The sequence below is a fragment of the Pollicipes pollicipes genome, unplaced genomic scaffold (genome assembly GCF_011947565.3).
Source record: "Pollicipes pollicipes isolate AB1234 unplaced genomic scaffold, Ppol_2.1 Scaffold_7261;HRSCAF=8764_pilon_pilon_pilon, whole genome shotgun sequence".
NCBI lineage: Eukaryota > Metazoa > Arthropoda > Thecostraca > Pollicipedomorpha > Pollicipedidae > Pollicipes > Pollicipes pollicipes.
In genome coordinates, this window is record NW_023597054.1 from 2,455,440 (window position 1) to 2,476,072 (window position 20,633).

At 55.0% G+C, this 20,633-nt stretch overlaps 1 protein-coding gene across 1 annotated transcript; it reads right to left on the reverse strand.

Moving 5' to 3' along the window:
* Nucleotides 1–1,917: 1,917 nt before the first annotated feature.
* On the reverse strand, nucleotides 1,918–11,204 carry LOC119113176 (methyltransferase-like protein 7B). The gene is made up of 5 exons (XM_037237524.1): nucleotides 10,840–11,204; nucleotides 6,269–6,567; nucleotides 5,778–6,053; nucleotides 4,239–4,373; nucleotides 1,918–2,534 (listed from the first exon to the last, which is right to left on the reverse strand). The coding sequence occupies exons 2-5, from the start codon at nucleotides 6,563–6,565 to the stop codon at nucleotides 2,412–2,414; spliced, it is 831 nt and encodes a 276-aa protein (XP_037093419.1). The 5' UTR covers nucleotides 6,566–6,567; nucleotides 10,840–11,204; the 3' UTR covers nucleotides 1,918–2,411.
* Between the last annotated feature and the right edge of the window lie 9,429 nt (nucleotides 11,205–20,633).

Below are 20,633 nucleotides of genomic sequence, written 5' to 3' on the forward strand. Positions count from 1 at the left end.
TGTAACGGATAAAACAAGCATGCATGTCCTCACTGACGCGATGGTTGTGAAAACGCGCATCGATTCATATTTGTCTTAGATTCGGTGTTGGCGCGTGGTGACGGATGCAAGGCTTCGCAACGGGGACAACGCTCAGACTTTTGCGCTAAAAATAATTTTAATGCGCCGCAGACGGGAGGATTCCGTAGGACGGCGTAAACTATGACATGTTTTCGATCTACTTATAAAAAATGCAAGCAGATTTTAAACGTGTCGGATGAAAAGCCGTTCACCATACCTCTTTTTAACGGTCGACCCAAATGGGTACTGCATGACCGCGCAGCCGAGGCGCCCGGATGCTCTAATGCCTGCTGCAGCAGTTGATCCCAGCCGAGCCAGCCCGGAGCCAAGCCTTAGCATAGCCAGGGTATCGTTTGGCCAAGCTATAGCCAGCCGACAACCAGGTTTATTGGAGCCGGGATCGACTGGGTTCATTGAGCCTGTTACAAACGTCTTTCGTATGCAGATTCCAAAGGAGAAGAGCTCCATTGTCTCATGATTACAAGTTATAGTTCCAAGACTACATCCATCCTCTAGATGATGACTGCAGTTTGTGCGATGCATAAGGACAACGTCAGAGTCGTGACATCATGCTCATGGAACAGAGTCCAGATCTGTGTGCTGCAGAGCGATCGATGGCTATCGAGAATCAGCAAACCTTTTGTTGGCGACAGACGCACCAGAAAGGATCGTTGACAGCTGGAGCCAATCCAGGAAGCGTCCCCCCCGTTGACCAGCCGTTGTCCGATGCAGCCGTTTGGGGGCTCGGTCTCGCGCTATATCGAACTGACGGACAGAGCTGCTTTCTCCCGAACGTGAAGACCACAGTCGTGAAATCGCCTCGAAAGTCCTGAATGGCAACGTCCGGTCCTGGCCTCGCGTTGCAGGCCGGAACCTGCACCTTCGGAAACGGCTTCATACTGATGACATCAGCCGGTGTCTCCGAGGGCGTGGTGACGCCTGATTCAGCGGCTCAGCTATCCCTCAATAGTGGGGGCTTGGGAAGCAGGGATCGCGCGGCAGTGGCACAATCAGCTGGTGTCGTGGTTGCACGCTCTCCAGTACTGAGCAGCCCTGCACCCCCGGCGGGAGCAACCCTGCACCCCCGGCGGCACGTCCCGACACCGCTCCTGCTCCGGACGGGCGGGCGGGGTGGTCCTCGGGCGGTCAGGTGGTGACAGGTCCAGGTCGTGCGCACCTGCACCCCGGCGGCGGCGAGGCCGGGCGCCATGCCGAACCCGTCCAGGCTGCACTGGGCGATGACGAACATGGTCGCCATTCATCTGGTGAAGTCGATGGCGGCACTCGTCGGCAGTGAGTCGCTGCTGACAGGCCCGTACTAGCGGGGAGGCGAGCTGCACCAAAGCTCGGATCACGACCAACAGCACCAGGCCAAGTCCCGAAGTATTTGTCCAGCTCTTTGCCCACAGTCTCTTCCAGGCTCCGTTCGAGCGCGTGCGTCGCCAGGCGCGTCTCCAAAGCCATAGGTCTCTTCCAGGCTCCGTTCGAGCGCGTGCGTCGCGAGGCGCGTCTCCAGATTTACGCGTCGTTGCTTCTTCGGCCCGGAGTCTTGAGTTTAACGGTGTTGGTTATGCGTCGCTGCGGCACTGCAGCGCCGAAAGCCAATACAACGGATAGATGCGCCATTTTGAAACATCCCTGAATATTCGTGCCTTACCGCGCAGGGTAACGGCACAGGAACAGTTACAAATCGTTGTGCTGTCGCTGGCTGCCATGGCAACAGCGACGACTGCCTGTTCCCCTTAATTGTGAGAAGGCCGAAAGAGATAGGTTATTTATTAGAGGATTTTTGCTTTCCTTTGCTACTCGAACAGCTATAATTGTCTTCTCATTGGAACGAATTTTTGTCTCCTCTAATGTCTAATTGCATGCTATTGTAAAAACCTTATATATAAATCAGCATCAATTGTTAGAACGCCTTACATTGTACAAGCGCGAAATTATGTATATTTATAATGCATACGGCACCCGCCTCTGTGTCATATAAACGGTTCACACGAAGACCCAAGCTGTCGCACCTTGTCTGTTGCATTCTATCAAGATGACCGGCGTTGTCGCACCCTACTTCACAACGCGCACATTGTGTCCATTGGACTGACGACTCAACGTCGCCTGGAATGGACGCCGGACTCAGCGCCGCCTGGTCCGCGGTGTCCACCTCTCATGTCTGCTGACGGCATGTCAGTAAAATACACGTGGCACGCGTCGTGGCGCGCCCTCTTATGGGACGCCAGAAATTAAGGTGACCAAATTAACGTGTAGGGGTCATGGCACCACCGGGATTCGAACTGGAGCTCCCCACGCGGGAGCTAAGGCACCCGCTGCCTGGCTTCTTGCTCCCCTGCCCGACATCATTTGGTAGCCACACCCGTCAGGCAGCGATTCATCAGGTGCAGCGGACTGCAGAGGCTCAGATGCTCGACAATCGGCTGCAGGCGCTGCTCCACGGACCTGAAGTGGCCGGCTTCAATGACCTGGGGACGACAGGTTCTGTCAGCTCCTCTCCTCCGTGGTCGCCGTGGACGTGAGCCGTCTCGGCGACCGGCCAGATTAGCAAATACGGGCTCTGAACGCACATGCCTCCTGACGTGGGGTGGAAGCTTCAGGGGGAAGCAATCTGACCGTTGAATTCAGACCTGTGATCGTCCATGGAAAAACCAAACCAAATACCCGTGCCGCCTCAATGCTACAAACAACGTCCGATGGCCGCGCGTCCAAGCCGGATCAGGTTTAAGGCGGACGATTTCCGTCAGTGGGTTTCAGTCCAGGCACTACTTCCTCGTCACTTCACAGCAGCACGCTGGCCGCTGACCGGGCGCGCCACTCCAGGAGGCACTGCTTGGAGGTCGGCACGCAGACAACTGAAAACCAATCTGTAAAGAAATATGTTCTGGTTGAATGTAAGCGCCTTGGCTCGAATAAACTGACCGGGGAGTTTTCTGTCCTCCGATGAGAGTGGTACGTGTGCTCCACCCCATCAGAGTCTGGCCCCTGGCACGTGTGCTCCACCTCACCAGAGTGGCTCTTGGCACATGTGCTCCACCTAATCAGGGTCTGGTTCCTGACACGTGTGCTCCACTCCATCAGAGTCTGGCCCCTGGCACGTGTGCCCCACCTTACCAGAGGGGCTCTTGGCACATGTGTTCCACCTACTCAGAGTCTGGCTCCTGGCACGTCTGTTCAACCTCACCAGAATCTGGCTCCTGGCACGTCTGTTCCACCTCACCAGAATCTGGCTTCTGGCACGATATGCTGTTCGGGCCCCCTGCCGATCATCCGCTAATAAGCTCAGACTGGGCTCGATGGAGAACTTCGCGCGTCGTGGTGTTGACATAGTGCCCCGCATAGCCGCGCTACAAACGATCGGATCTGAATGCTACAAACGATCAGATCTGAGTGCTACAAACGATCAGACCTAGATGCTACAAACGATCAGATCTGAATCAAGTTTCGCGAGAAATGTCGCAAAGTTGGCTGGCCTAAAAGCCGCGTTCAATAGAGGCTGTAAAGTAAAATAGCCAACTGCTGCGTGAAGGCTTTTAGATATGCTCCGACCTCATTTGCTACGAGTCTGCCCTCGCCTAAGCGTGTTCATCTTGGCTGGAGAATGTGCAGCCATCTGTCAGCTCATTGGGGTATCAGCCAGTCGTTTGGGCTGATCTAAGCCTATGGCATAGCCTTCAACCACATCGAGCCTTAGCGAAGATCTGCGAAAATTGGGTAGGTTTCACCTAAGGGTTCGGTGCAACCACATACTGACTAAACCATGTAAAGCTAGCTCTGGCCGGAAGAACTTTACAGATACCTACGACGACGTTCAGACGTATGCATTCTGACGTTACAGATACCTACGACGACGTTCAGACGTATGCGTTCTGACGTTACCTCGGAAGATTCCATAACGATGACAGACGGAGCATGTGACGCATTGTACGCGACACGGAACTAATATTCGGAGCCCTTACTGACAGAAGGTAGTTGATGAATTGCAGATGGACGTGCTGTCGCAAGGAGCTGTGCAGGCACCTGTACAGACTTATTTACGTGACGTTTTCCAGACAGACTCCTACCACTTGGCAGACTGGTTTGGGCGTGGCAATGCGGGGTGCGGTATGGGACTGCGCGCGGCCCTATCGTTGAGGCGACAGGTGGCGCGCGCCAGGCGACGAGTCGCTCACCTTCCGGGGGTCCCTGTTGAGCCAGCACTGCATCACACACGGCCACACACCACTGTGGGTCAGCGCATCTTGTATCCGCCTCTGGAATGTGTTCTCTGGAAATCCGATGTGCTCCAGGTAGATAAACTTGCCGCCCTGAGCACAATACAGATGGCTCATGAATAAACGTGTCCTTTCAGAGATAAGGTGTGCTGATAATTCTTGTTTTGCCATTTGGTAGCCGTAAAATAGTTTAGAACACTTTCTTAGCCATTTCCTGCCTTTCTTTTCGTTATGAGTTTGCTTTTGGCGCTGCGTCAATTCCTCATTGCCTTTGCTTTGACGCGGACTCTGCGGGAGGCGAGCGTGTGGTAGTGGTGCTAACAGCTGTAACGGCGTTTCACGCTTAAGTGTTACTTTCTAACATAAGGTAGCAGGACAGAAGATAGATGCAGCATCTACGCTGTCCGTGGTTGGCTACAGTTAAGCTGCCTCTGTCTGAGAGTAATGACTATACCATCCTGTCTGTGAAAACTGACATCGAAAGATAGTTTTCAAAAGGCCGTATTCCAATGGTCCGCGCCCGGCCTCACAGCCAACACGCCTGCAACGGCTGAGCGAGGTCCTCAAGAGCCACTGGATCACGTATCAGTCAACCCAGGCTGTACGAGATCGAAGGGCACCTCCTCATTTAGCCTCAAATATCAGTGAGAGCCGGGTGCCGACCAACGTTGACAATATCAGTGCTTATAGTAGTTGCTTACTTGGCCCCAACTGATGTTCGCTCGCCTTAAAGGGGTATAATGTGCTGCCACGCGGAGCTTTTACGCGAAGGACTTTGACGAAAGACAGACGAAAGTGCAACTTCTGGTTGTACGAGCCCATCTAACTAAAAAGCCCAGCTGAGCAGATGAAACGAAGTAAGGTCGGGTCCTCTCATATCAGTTTGCCGCAGTCCAACTAAATAATGTCCAGAGGAAACATACGCCACATACGCCCCCCCCCCCCACAAAAAAACTGAAGTACAGCTCTCAAATCGCAGCGATATTGTCTGACTAAAATATTGTGAACGCCATAGAAGTCTTGTAGCTCAGGCCATGGATAACAATCACAAGTCATGACAGTCTATGCCGTTGCAGTAGAAACAGATATTGATGACACTGAATACTTTTTAGGACATGATAAATTTAAATCGCTCTAGTTCAGTAATCTGACGGGTCCTGAAGGCAACATATTCAAAGTCATGTCAAAAGAGTATGGACAAAAGACATTAATTCCTACGGGTTTACGTCTCATCACGTAGCTCTTGACACAACATAATGGGGGGAGGTGGGGAGAGCTCAATAATGCAACGCGTTTGAGTTAGCCAATGCAGTTCCATCCGGGTAGCGAAAATGCAGGCCGTCATGACAATTGCATGAAGGAAGTCGCGCTGCGTGCAGTACGAGCCTGACTGTAAGACACGAGCCGGGCGATTAAGTCACGCAGGCAGTCGAACGGCGCCCAGATCCCCGCCTGAGCCGCGGCTGCTGCCAGCCGTTGGCAGGAGCGCTGTCTCACCGGCCTGAGCACGCGCTGGACCTCGTGCACCACCTTGCTGGGATCCCGCACGCTGCAGAGGACCAGGGTGAGTACCACAGCATCCACCGATCCGTCCTTCACGGCCGTCATATCCTCGCCATGACCGACAACAAACCGGATGTCCGGGTGGAGGTGGGCAGCATGCTCGACGCACGTTCGCCGGAAGTAGTCTTGAAAATGGATGTTGGGATCGACACAGGTCAGCACAGAGCCAGCCGGGTAGTGCTGCAGGTTCGTGCCGCAGCCGACGCCAATCTGAGATGATACACAAGCTACGTTGTGATTGCTGCAGACCTGGCAACGAGGTCTGTAACTGCGCGGAACATCGGTGGTAAACATCTTTCAGCACGCGTGTCTGGTTGAGGGCTGCTGGGCGGGTCTACAGCGAGGTGGAAGACAGTCGTATACCGATGATGCACTGGTCCTTGCGGCACATCCGGACGCCGGCACCGCTCCCCGGCACATCTCACCTCCAGGATGTCCAGACTGCCTCCCTTGAGGTTCGGTCCCGCCGACTGCATCTGCTTCATCTCTTCAAAGAGCTCGGCCTTGATGGCAGCGAGCTGCTGCTCCTGCTGTGTCTTGAACCGGTTCATGGCCCAGGCCATCAGGCGGGCGCGCAGGGCGTCGACGCCGTCGGGGCCGAGCGCCACCCGGAGCGTCATGACCAGGAGCAGCAGCCAGCCCAGCAGGCAGGCCGTCCAGTTCAGCAGGCAGGCCGCCCAGCCCAGTAGGCAGGCCGTCCAGCCCAGCACACTCGGCAGCATGGCTGCCGGACGGCACACACAGCGTCACACAGTGCACGGCACACTTCAGCTGGATGCTCGCACACTGGGAACGGTTGCTGCTCGCACGGCTGCTGCTGGTACTGGGAAGTTTGAAGTGCACATCTGCGGTCTCCTCGTCAGCACGGGACGCCGTATGAGGCACGCGACGGTCAAGACGATAACGGAGGGGGCAGGTATCAGCCGTCGTCATGTAGATAAGTTCCCAAAGCTGCCACTTTGGCGCCCCATACCAATGGGTTTGATCCATGCCTTGGAAAGCTCGCTCTTCTTAAGAGAGCAGCAGGCGTGGGCTAATGGGGTAGTATTTGCACGCCATTTGACATGTGACATTGACGGGGCATTCATTGCCTGTGTGTCCGGGCTCGGCCGGGGCTAGGTAACTTGGCCGACGTAACCCATCAGTCTGCGGTGGTGCACAACGTGTGGGGGCTGGGACCGAAGCCTTGCAAGAGTAGATACATTTCTAATTAACATTGGTCACAACTGACAGCGCCACGTGCCCGCACAGGTCACTTGGTCGATCCCTCTCGGTTCGGGCCATGCAATATTGTGTTCAGCATCAGCCTTGCAGGAGGCGTCATTGGCCGCTTGCCGGTCCAGCACCAGCGCGACTACGGGTCGGTCTTTAAATATGCAAGCAAGGCTGACATTAGGTTTGATATCTGGTAAATGGATTGTATCCCCGATCCCCCACAGCATGGTTTGGACGACAGCAATCTTACATGCATTAAACGCGAAAGTACAAACACATCGACGTTACGCTCGGTGATAAAATGGCGAAGTATGTTTATCTCAATCACAGGTAAATGACTAGGTGAATTATAAAGGTCAGGACGCTGACGGCGGAAGGCGGGCGGACGGCTGGTGGCAGCGAAATCACAGGTAAATGACTAGGTGAATTATAAAGGTCAGGACGCTGACGGCGGAAGGCGGGCGGACGGCTGGTGGCAGCGAAATCACAGGTAAATGACTAGGTGAATTATAAAGGTCAGGACGCTGACGGCGGAAGGCGGGCGAACGGCTGGTGGCAGCGAAATCCACGTGCCAGTCGCTCGGGACAAAATAATCCCTCGCGCGAACGAGGTACGCTCTCGCGGGAGCTGCAACACACCGTCAGCTGTGGTCTGAGGGGGACGCACGGACACCAAGGCAGGGCCGACCACCCGTTAGTGGAACGCCTCGGGCGCCCGAGTGTCCGACATCATGTTTGGCATCGTCACCATGCCTCGTTCGCTGATCATATCAGGTATTTTAGGCTGACCTAACTCAGGTAGTCCCGGAGACACACGATCAGGATTAACCGATCCCGTTTAGGATGGTGTGGGCACCAATGTCAATCAATGTATCTGGTAGCCAATACAATGTTCTTCACAAGGCACTTAGATCTTCACCTTCAGTTCACTCGGTTCCTGCATGATCTGACACCTATCTCCAATCCGGCAACGCCAGAGGTTACTCGCACGAAGACGCTCGAAACTGTCAGGAAGAGATCAACAATTTCCTAATGGCCGCTAGTCCATTTAAGACATTTTCGCGCTTTATGCAGGTAGCATTATTTTTTTTTTTTGCGGGGGACGTTTGGCGTGACGCCGCGTTTGGTAAGCTGACCAATGCAATACAAGTTTAAAGCCTATTTAATACAAGGAATACTTTTGCATCAGTGAGGGTCCCTGCGTTGATTCGTCGATCCGGATCCAACTGCACCGGCCAGAGGCATCAGTGAGGGTCCCGGCGTCGATCTGGATTCAACTTCCGCAGCCAGAGGGTACCCACGACAGTAAGGAGACTGATGAGTCCAGATCGACCAGAGGATCCCACGGGGCCTCCGGATCTACCCCGGATCTACCAGGATCCGCGTCTCGTGACGCCATATTGTCCGTGTCGCCAGGACGACAGCTGGTAGGTGTACCTCGGGCTGTGACGGAGGAGTCACTCCGCCGTGACCGGCAAAGGTAACGTGCCACCTAGTGTCCTATCCACGAAGGTACCCCGGGCTGTGACGGAGGAGCCACTCAGCCGTGACCGGCAAAGGTAACGTGCCACCCACGTGTCCTATCCACGAAGCCAAACTTTCTGGAAAAGGTAAGGAAAGGGAAACATATTTTGAACACTACGGGGCCTCCTTGGTTTTCGTCATTTTAGCAAGGATTTCATTTAAACATAGTGTCATGCGTTTAAACGTGTCCTCCGTCAAACACCTTCCAGGGAAGACGGGCGGCCGACTCATTCAACGCGACAACTCTCCACCCCATCACGCCGCTGTTGCGGCGGACACTCTAGCTGACGGCGGCATCGAGTTGGTGAGGCACCCTCCGTACTGCCCGCGCCTGGGGCCAAACTGACTTCTGGTTGATCCCTAACATAAGGGTTCCCCTCGCGGGCGCCGCCTCCCGTCGCGGTGGGCGCTGAAGTCGGCCATATTACGGTATGTTAAGCCTGCTTGGTTGATCCTAACATAAGGGCTCCCCTCGCGGGGCGCCGCCTCCCGTCGCGGTGGGCGCTGAAGTCGGCCATATTACGGTATGTTAAGCCTGCTTGGTTTGATCCCTAACAAAGGGCTCCCCTCGCGGGCGCCGCCTCCCGTCGCGGTGGGCGCTGAAGTCGGTCATATACGGTATGTTAAGCCTGCTTGTTGATCCCTAACATAAGGATTCCCCTCGCGGGGGGCGCCGCCTCCCGTCGCGGTGGGCGCTGAAGTCGGTCATATTACGGTTTGTTAAGCCTGCTCCCAATCATCGCTTTGGCGAAGCGATGACAAACCTCTTGCGGTTGCAGGCCGATGGTGGCGCTGCGTTAAAAAGCACGAAGATCACGAGGAAAAAATGAGCCAACGGGAATGCCTGTCTGTCAATAAATGTGCTGACTGCGGATAAACGGAATGTACATTTGAAAAGCACTGGATATTTACGGGATGGATTCATGCATTCTGTCATGCTTTCCTCATGGTTTCTGATTCCATGTCTTCTCAAGACGTCTTTAGACACGACTCACAGTTGTGCTGCGTTTACACGTGCATCTGTCATCCTCAGCACGTGCGCTGTAGTAAGTAAAGCAAAGCAATCACGTAGGTATGTTCTCGAAGCATCTGAAATGCAAATCTTGAAAGATACATTCGCAGCACCGATATCCAAAAATCGGTTTTCGTTTGATCGCGAAAGGTGATGGGCTTAGCTGCATGCAATAACTTCGACGCGCGAAACCCTTTCTTGGCTGGAATTTCAGCGTTTTGCACCTTAAAGTAGCCAAAAGATATAATGCTGTAATTGTTACAGCACCCATTCTACATCAAGCGGAACGAGGCGACATGTTTCCGCCGCATCGCCGCAGCCTGGACACGGTCTAAATGATAGCCGGGCGAAGCTCAAAAACCGCCGCTTAATGGTAACTGCACGCTCCGGACCGGCTTCCCAGCTTACTCAATGGTAACTGCACGCTCCAGACCGGCTTCCCAGCTTACTCAATGGTAACTGCACGCTCCAGACCGGCTTCCCAGCTTACTCAATGGTAACTGCACGCTCCGGACCGGCTTCCCAGTTTACATCTCCAATGCAAGCTCGACGGGTGCGGTGGTGCATAAAAACCATTAATGCTAGGAACATCAGCTACCTCTGCCAACTATGGAACCACTATCAATATTTTGCCTCCTCTCCCCCTTCCACTCTTTCCTGCTCCTCTAACTTCCCCTCCCCTCTCTCTACAAGCTGTTCATCACCCTCACTGCCCACTCTCACTCTCACCCTTACCCTCACTCTTCACCCCAAGTCTCAGTCTCACTCTCACTCTAAGTTTAACTTCGCAATGACATACCCCGCTCTCGCTTGCATACTTCTCTCTCCTTCTCATCTCTCTCTCTCTCTCTCTACTATTCTCTCTCTCTCTCTTCTATATTCCTCTTATCTCTCTCCTCTCACTCTCTCTCTCTTATCTCTCTCTGTCTCCCCTGTCTCCTACTCTCCTATCCTTTCTCTCTCTCTATCGTGCTATCTCTTCCCTCTCTCTTGTCTTCCATCTCTCTCTGTCTCCATCTCTCTATTTCATCTGTTCCCTCTTCCCTTTCTCCCTCTGTCTTTCTCTCTCTCCCTCGTCTTCTTTCCTCCATACCTCTATCTCTCTCTCTCTCTATCTCATCTCTCTTTTTCTCTCCCACCCGCCTGTTTTCTTTTTCTGTTCGCTTCCCTCACTGCTCTCTCCTTTCCTCACCTTCCTTCTTCTCCTCCTATTCTCTGTTCTGTTCCTTCTTCCCTTCTTCTCACCTCGCTAGCAACGCTATCACTAGTTCCACTTGATCTCTCTTGCTCGGCTTAACACTTCCTCTTTCCTTCAATGTTCTTGTTGTTCTCTGTCTTCTCTTTTTTCTCGTTCTTTATCTGAATGAGGACATGCCTACATGCACAGCATTTCTTTATGTGGAATCTTGGAAAAACACTCCGTTGAGTGGAATTACGGCCAAGTTAAGCTGTCTCCGAACAGAGGCTTGCGGCTGAAAGGCACTGCGCGCAGCTAATCCGATCAAGGGCGCCACAGCACCGCACTGCACGCTGATCCACCGCGCGCGCGCCGCACCCCAGGGACGGACAGCTCACCCGCTCAATCGATCGGCTGGGGACCGGACGGCGGCCCGCCTCGGACAACGGCACACTGGCGCTATCACCTGAGCCGGCCAAGGTTCAGCCCGCCGGCAGGGGCGCAGTCAGGCATGGCGGCCGGGGGGCCGCGGCGGACGGCGAGCTGGGACACGCCTCCACAGGGCCGGCCGCGGCGGACGGTGGGCTGGGACACGCCTCCACAGGGCCAGCCGCGGTGGACGGTGGGCTGGGACACGCCTCCACAGGGCCAGCTGCGCCTCGTCCCAGACAGCCCGCCGTGCAGCTCACAAAGAGGCCCGCAGCCTGTATACTGGCACCGCTGACATGGTATGCAGGGCCGCACTGTGCATAGCAGAAGGGAGGGTCGGAGGGGAGGGGGGGGGGGGGCACTCGGCGCGGTATACGCGGGCGCGCTAATCGCAGTATGTAAGGGGCACTTTTATCGCGATGGGACTGGACGCGCTCAAGCAAGCCTCAAGTCTTCGTGGACAATTACCAGAGCAAACAGGGCAGTAGCCGGGCAAGGCATGCATGAGTGCGTTCAGCAGAGTATGCAGCGGAGCGGCACGGCACTTTAAGTGACATACAGAAGCGTTGTCAGACATGGTATACAACGGAGCGACACAGCAATTGGAGTGGCTTACAGCAGCCCTGTCAGACGTGGTATACCGGGGCGCAGCCAGGCACCCATTCAAGCCAATGCGAGACAGTCAACTTCGTGTGTATGTACTTATATCTCCCTTCTCCCCCCCCCCCGCCCTATCTCTGTAGCTTTCTTTCTTGGTCTCAGTCTCAGTCTTAGTTTCAGTCTTAGTCTCAGTGTTGCCTCCGCTCCTGCCTACTCACTGTTCCTCTGTCCCAGCCGCTGACCGCTGGCGTCGAGGGTGCGGCGCCAGGACATTCGGCATGACTGGCCGGCGCCTTACTCTGAGCCGCGCACGCATCGACTCCAGTCACCAGTTGGTGTGGTTGTGGGTGCAGTTCTTAAGACACCTCTTGTCGTTTAAATACGATACCAAATAAGAAACTTAACTCTCGTGGTTCACCTGGTATACAGGAGCAGGCGTGCGACACATTTTGTCGGTGCATATATGTTAACCTCTTGATACTGATCCTGGCTGCCCCAGAGCCACATGCAGCGCACTATGGGCCAAGCCGATAACCCAGCCGCGGCCGCCGCCTCTGACGGCCTGGCGCCGGCTGAGCTTGCAGTCGGACCGCGCCCACCGTCTGCATCAGGCCGCGGCCTAAGCTGCTGGCTAAGCTGCATGGCCTCTCCCGATAACTCGGTGGGTTAGAGCGTCTGACTTCCGATTCCCGTCGGTCTTCCGAGTCTGCGGCCGGTAGTGGACGATCACGATAAAGGTCAGATGACGTTTGAGGATAGGACGGACCGTGACGAACATTGTGACACGTTCATCTTCGCTCCCAAAATATGCCGCTCACCCGAAGGTTCGCTATCGTCGGCGGGAGACCAGGCTATCGGTCAGAGGAGACCGGGCTATCGGTCGGAGGAGACCGGGCTATCGGTCAGAGGAGACCGGGCTATCGGTCGGAGGAGGACCGGGCTATCGGTCGGAGGAGACCGGGCTATCAGTCGGAGGAGACCAGGCTATCGGTCGGAGGAGACCGGGCTATCGGTCGGAGGAGACCAGGCTATCGGTCGGAGGAGACCAGGCTATCGGTCGGCGGAGACCAGGCTATCGGTCAGGAGACCGAGTTATCGGTCGGAGGAGACCGGGCTATCGGTCGGAGGAGACCGGGCTATCGGTCGGAGGAGACCGGGCTATCGGTCGGAGGAGACCGGGCCATCGGTCGGCGGAGACCAGGCTATCGGTCAGAGGAGACCGGGCTCTCGGTCGGAGGAGACCGGGCTATCGGTCGGAGGAGACCGGGCTATCAGTCGGAGGAGACCAGGCTATCGGTCGGAGGAGACCGGGCTATCGGTCGGAGGAGACCAGGCTATCGGAGACCAGGCTATCGGTCGGAGGAGACCGGGCTATCGGTCGGAGGAGACCAGGCTATCGGTCGGAGAAGACCGGACTATCGGTCGGAGGAGACCAGGCTATCGGTCAGAGGAGACCGGGCCATCGGTCGGAGGAGACCAGGCTATCGGTCGGAGGAGACCGGGCTATCGGTCGGAGGAGACCGGGCTATCGGTCAGAGGAGACCGGGCTATCGGTCGAAGGGGACCGGGCTATCAGTCGGAGGAGACCAGGCTATCGGTCGGAGGAGACCGGGCTATCGGTCGGAGGAGACCGGGCTCACGCAACAAACGCTGCTCAGGGTGGACGCTGATTCCAAAAATGAATTCAATCAAAAAGCTCGGATAAGGCCGTAAAACTGATAAGCATCGGGTGGGGGGGGGGGGGGGGCTGCAAACCCGGCGGCTGGCTGCATGACAAATGAACAGTGCAGTCACCACTTCCCCGATGCGTACACAGATCGGACGGATTGGGACGACGACCAGCTGTACCCGGTGTCTGGCACCGCGTTCCTAACGCCAGGGCTCAGCGGGTGGAACAGCGCCGTCGGAGCACAGCCCACTCAGCAGTGGGCTGTGCTCTAATCACCCCTACTATCGTTGTGCTGTATCTGCCATGGCAACGTCACAGTCTGTTGTTAGGCCGAGGGCGTCGAGCCTTTGTTCCATTACGTATGCACTATACCAGAGTGCCGCCGCCGGGTGGTCCGCACTGGCCGGCAGTGGAGAGCAGAAGACCTGACCTGAGACTCTCGGCACGAGCTGACACTCTCGGAACCCCCGCGGGAGGGTTCCGCGGGACCTGACCTGAGACTCTCGGCACGAGCTGACACTCTCGGAACCCCCGCGGGAGGGTTCCGCGGGACCTGACCTGAGACTCTCGGCACGAGCTGACACTCTCGGAACCCCCGCGGGAGGATAGCTGCACACAGGGCAGCAGCATATGTGCCGATACTAATGCATTCACTTGTCCCTGACGAAATCTTTTGGTTCCCTACGACCACAGGTTGCCGAATGCCCAGCCCACAGCATATACAGATATAAGTACAGACTTATGCTAAGGCTATCCGCCAATGACCTGCGGCCATTACACCTGCCCTTGTCGCAGAACACACCAGCAAAATACACCCAGCCGCAGAACACACCAGCAAAATACACCCACCGCAGTCACTCTGTAGCATACAACTCCAAATCACCCGCTATTCAGCACGGTGAGAAAGAGCCCACGTCAGTCCGGCGCAGACGCCTCACCGGGCCCGTGTCGCCTCATCGGAGAGGTGTCCGCTCATCGGAGCGGCGCCTCATGTAGCGACAAAACAGGGGCGCAGGAAGCCACGGCAGCTCAGGCGGCAGCCAGTTGTATCGCTCAGGCGGCAGCCAGATGTACATCTCAGGCGGCAGTCAGATGTGCAGCTCAGGCGGCAGCCAGATGTACAGCTCAGGCGGCAGCCAGATGTATAGCTCAGGAGGCAGCCAGATATACAGCTCAGGCGGCAGCCAGCTGTACAGCTCAGGCGGCAGCCAGATGTACAGCATTTCGGATGCCGACAGCGGAATAGCCTCCCACCCATCTGTTGCGGCAACTGTCGGAACTCCCCTACATCTGTTGGAAAAGTTGGCCAAGGCGCTAAACTGAGCAAGGAACATGACCAACAAACTGGGACTAGGCTTACAAGCGTAAGAACGGGTGCCTTGACACTAAGTAAAGTGCCGTTGCCAGCGTCAGGCGTTGCCATTTCTGACGGTGACGCGCCGTTGCAACCTTGGCATTGCACCAGGCCAACCCACCGTGCGGGAAGCGGCGATAGTCACGACACTGTGGACAGTGGCGAGTCCAAGAAATCGCCAAGGGGCGACGTTCAAATTGATGGGGTATCTGGCCCGGTGGCGGGTTATGCTGCTCCACCTGGCTACACCTGTCTTACTAGAAAATAAGAACGAGATTTCAGGCACCTTATCTGCGAAAAACCCTTTCGCTTCAAAATCATACGGAAATGGTGAGAATATTAAGGGAATTTTTTTCACTGCAAACAAGAAAGGTATGACCCACCAGCAGTTGCCCACATCACTTGCTGTCGGTAGCAATCGATTCATATTTGATATGCGGGCAATATAAGACGCACACACGTGATCGCGCGAGTATTTGTCCATGCGATTCAATAATGCCCGGTGTCATGTCATCAAGCGCTGTATGACATGTTGCTTGAAAACTTTGCCATAAAAACAGCTAGTATCTGCGGTGTGTATGACACAGCTGCTTGTGTCCCGCTCAAACTGGGTGTTAATTTAAACTTAGAGCCAAATTAAAGGTTTGGGCAACATGGCCAAATTACTCATGACTGATTTGTTTGCCAGACGGCATTAGACATGGGGTAGCACACATGCAAACAAGCCAACACAAATGTCAGCATGTTCACTGTGCCACTGTGCGTAACATCAGCTTGTTTTAGCAGAACATGACTGTCGAGGCTGTAGCCAAAGGTGATGAGCACCTAGCCTGTTAGGTTGCGCAAAACAACGCGATTTTCGCGCAGCCCGACATTACGCCCGTGGCCATGATAGCGGACAGAAGGTGGCGCGGGAACAGGCGGCGGACAGCGTTCAGTTAGGAAACGAGCCTTATGTAACATTCGTGCCTTGGTATTCCAGAGCTGCACTGGGAGGCGTGGGAAGCACTGGGAGGCCTTCCCTGACATGATCACGTGGACAGGACAAACCACTGAGCCGTGAGTGACGGAACACATCAGACTGCGCTGAAGGATGCGCCCGACATCAGCCCATGACAGCCTGACTTCCCATGCTGCTCCCAGATCAGCGAAAAGCGCGTGAAGCGCGTCACGGAGGCGTCACGATTCGTGTTCGGTGAGGAGCAACTCAACACTGGCACCGTCTCGCACCAGGCAGCATGCGAAACCAACAGGCCCATTGCTGGAGGAGCTTCCTGTCGGACAAACTCGTGCGTTGTTTGGGTACCGAAACATCCGGAAACCAGTCGTGGTCAACGCGACCGTGAGTGTATCACGGGAGACAGCGAGGGCAAAACTGCTTCACTGCAACCAATATTTCGCTCTTCAGAGGCACACTACTTACCACAGACACTCGGAATTAAAACCATCTGAAAATGATGCCGGCGGAGTTTGAGGGTTTTTTGTTTTGTGTTATAGTATACAGCAGATCATAGCCCATAGACCTATTGTGGTTGTGATGTGGCTTTGTCGCGCCCATATAGCCCTTTATTGAGCTAGATCATGCAGGACTTTGAGCTCCCCTTTCTGGTGGTTTCCTGGATTCGCCGCTGCTTACAGCACCGTCACTATGGCCCCTTTCCCACGCGGCAGGTTTCACCTGGCGTTAAGCACGGATTACAAGGCGCGGCACCGCGGGAGACTGCGGCGTCTAACATAAGGAGCAGTGGTTCGTTTAGCTCCAAAGCGCCCTTCCTACGTTGGTCAAATTTACCTCAAATTCGCGCTATGTCCATTACCAGGTATTAAGCAAACTGTGTAACGAAGGTACTTTGCACTTTCCAAAAATGGTTGAGCTTCACTGCAATACATAGATACGACGGGGCTGAAAGCGGGCTTAGACGGGACTAGCACAGCTGCGGTGCGTAAGTGGTGGAGGAAAATAGCTGATCAGTTGGAAAAACGGGGCTGAGAGGGGGGGGGGGAGAGGGAGTTGAGAATATGGTCGAGTGCGGATGATTTCCCCCAACATGACACGTTTCAAAATATCCTGGAGGCGTGACACACATCAGTGATAGGCCGCCCGTCAAGACCGGCCCTGGACTTCTGCAACGGTGGTGAGACACGCAGCCAGCTGCTCTGACCGCCCGTGACAATCGGCCAGGTTCTCGTGACACTCCAGGCCAGGTTCTCGTGACACTCCAGGCCAGGTTCTCGTGACACTCCAGGCCAGGTTCTCGTGACACTCCAGGCCAGGTTCTCGTGACACTCCAGGCCAGGTTCTCGTGACACTCCAGGGCCAGGTTCTCGTGACACTCCAGGCCAGGTTCTCGTGACACTTCAGGCCAGGTTCTCGTGACACTCCAGGCCAGGTTCTCGTGACACTCCAGGCCAGGTTCTCGGGACACTCCAGGTCAGGTTCTCGTGACACTCCAGGCCAGGTTCTCGTGACACTCCAGGACCAGGTTCTCGTGACACTCCAGGCCAGGTTCTCGTGACACTCCAGGCCAGGTTCTCGTGACACTCCAGGCCAGGTTCTCGTGACACTCCAGGCCAGGTTCTCGTGACACTTCAGGCCAGGTTCTCGTGACACTTCAGGCCAGGTTCTCGTGACACTCCAGGCCAGGTTCTCGTGACACTCCAGGCCAGGTTCTCGGGACACTCCAGGTCAGGTTCTCGTGACACTCCAGGCCAGGTTCTCGTGACACTCCAGGCGAGGTTCTCGTGGACACTCCAGGCGAGGTTCTCGTGACACTCCAGGCCAGGTTCTCGTGACACTGCAGGCGAGGTTCTCGCGACACTCCAGGCCAGGTTCTCGGGACCGAGCCGCCGCCGACTCCTGACCAGACCTGATAGTTACAACTTTGCGGCCGAGCATAACTTTCACCGAGTTGTTGATTTATCTTTAATGAGTGATGGGCTCTTTCCCGTACTGTTACCATATATATTGAAATATAATGACACACCTGCGAAATGTCCAAGGCATTGTCCAGTACGGGGATGATGGCGGGTGATAGGTGCCCCTTCCATGCGACAGGACACTCAGTATCCGAGAACAGCTCCGCGTGTCATGGAAACGTGCAAGACCCAACTTAGTCAAAGTTGAGCTCCAGATTAACGGTTTTCCAAATGAGGAGTACATCAAGATCACGGAACGGCGGGCCAGTTCTGAGGGCTACCCCAACACGTCAGTTTGGTACTGGCAGCGTTTCCTTCAGTACGTTTGCCCAGAATTAAATGTCGAGGGAGGCCGGTACTTTCCCATGTGAACGGTAACGTTTCGAATTTCAGACTTCTTGCCGCTGACCAAAATTTAAGTGTTGTCGGCGCACCGAACAACTGGCTGAAGTCGTTGGCAAACATGCAGTAGAATAAATGTTTGAGAGATGATCCTTCAAGGACGCCGGTGTTGCTGGATAAAGGGGTGCATCTTTTAACAGCAATCAGACTGCCAGTAAAGCCTTTGGCGTGATTTTAAAAGTACGCAGGGTACCAAGATGTGCCGAGGTCAAGGAGACTACTTTGACAAACGCTTTGAATGGTCAATCACATCAAAGCAGCTGTCCCCCCTCCCCCCCGCCACAGGGAAGCCATGTGGTCCAATGTGGTGATCAGTCCGGTTTCCGTCGAACGGAAACTGCTAGTTAGGAGAGGGAAGGTGATGTGGTATGTCATTGTAGAGCTGCTGATGGATGGTGCGCTCTGCACATACCACGATGGCTGGAACGATGGAGATATGACGGCCAGTGTAAGGATCAGAAGGATCGCAGAATTTGTAGATAGGGTGGACGAGGGAGTCTATTATAGGGTTAGCAGTAACGCGCTGGAATATGCTTGGAGTTGACCAAATGCCACCAGTCAGTCCACCGCGCCGGCGCAGTGCACGTGCCTGCGAGTGCGGTTGCAGGCAAACATCTGACTGGGCCGCAGAAATGTGTCGGCAATGCTGAAGTGCTTGAAAACCGCCAAATCCGGGGTCTTGGAGCGAGCGTGCTCGAAAGTGCGAACGTGCTCGCTCGGCTCCGCGCATCGATTTACACCATTGCCAGTGCGATGGCCCGTTCCTTTCTTACTCGTTTGGTAGTTCATGATTTACAAACTTAACTGCATGGTGATAGGTGCGGTAATTTGGACTCACTGTGATATCCCTTGCCGAGATGGAGGCCTGGAGTCCGGCCCGCTGTTAATGACTGAAACTGTGAATTTCATATTTTCCTTGCGAAAACTAGCGCCCCCACGTCTGCACTTACCACGGGCGTGCATTAGTTGCACATGCTCAACAATTTAACGCGTCTGAGTGACGCACCGTTTCCAAACGCTGACGAATCCCTCGGCACCCGACTTCGAACGATGACACCATAGCAGCCGCTACAAAACGCTACGCCGACGGCAACGTGTTCATTCCTTCTTTTATACAGGATGCACATTGGCTCGGCTATGACATGATCCTGATCAGCCAGTGCAAAAACACTTACACTTAAAGACGGTTACACCATGCTAACACTTATAACGGTATAGTGACTTGGTGGCCCCGGACCTCCAACAGCACCCATTTAGCTCCCGTGACTTAAAACAAAGTAATCAAATTGTGCAGCGTCTAGTGATGCCCCAAACAAATCTTCTGGCGCCAAACCGCTAGTCTCCGGCGATGCAGCCTCGGCCTCTGGGCGTTGGCGCCGCAGCCAACGCTCAGAGGCCAGACAGTGATGGCCGAAACCACTACCAAAAGACCTAACTGCACTGGTGGGTAGTCTGCTGCAGGACACGGCCGGCGGCCGGCGGCCCGGCTCGAGGCCGAGCACTGCAACCGGGCTGAGCCGCGCCCGGCAGCCGCCGCAGGGCAGCCAACGAGACGCACAATCCCCTCAGAAACGAACACGCATAATGGGAGAACAGCCCCAAGACTGAACGGATTGAGCACGAACAGTGGAAATTAAGCCGAAATCCTAACGCGCCTGACCGCATTCAACCAGCTCGCTTGCGCCTCGGGGCTCACTCCTGACGCCTGGCGGCGGCGGCCGCGCTACAGCGGCGTCACCTCCGCCCCGACCGCCGCCGGCCCACCCCCAGACGGCTCCCCTGGCGCCAGCGCGGCGCACTCGCCACCTCAGAAACCCGGACTGGCTGTGATGATGCTCGAGTTCATCCGTTCCATCATTCCGAAAATCGCACGCAGTTTGCGGCCTAGACTTCCCGTAGTTCCGAACATCCTCTATTTCCATTAGTCTGTGATGGTGAAACTTGAAACCACTGATGACAGCGGTAACCATGGCGCAAAACGCCCAACTCTTCACCTTTAATGTTTTTTCACACGGTTTCCGTGTTAGGAAATAGAAATAAAAACAAAAGTTTGACCATTTATATTAGCTTTCAAAGATAATGTATGTAGTGTGAGCCCCTTCTGTGGGCTATGAATCCCCCATCACTTCTTCACGAACTGAAGCCCCGTTCAACATGGCTCGAATGTTACCCTGTCAGTCTGACACACAACTTGCGACGTGTCAACAAATGACACGTCAAACAAACAACACGCTGTATATCACCGCAGCCCCAGTGTCATTCCGTCAGCATGACACGCAAACTTGCCCGCCACAACGAGTGATGTGTCCACCGGAATCCTGATGCTGTGTATCACTTCAAACGTCTTAACCAACCCAGGATAAATGCCGGATATCACCTTAACATGAAAAAACATGACAACACGTAGAGCGTGTGATTGCGGTATCTCAGAACTCGAAGCGATAGCTCAGATGATGTGCGCTTGGGCCCTCGTCATTAGCCACATCCTGATG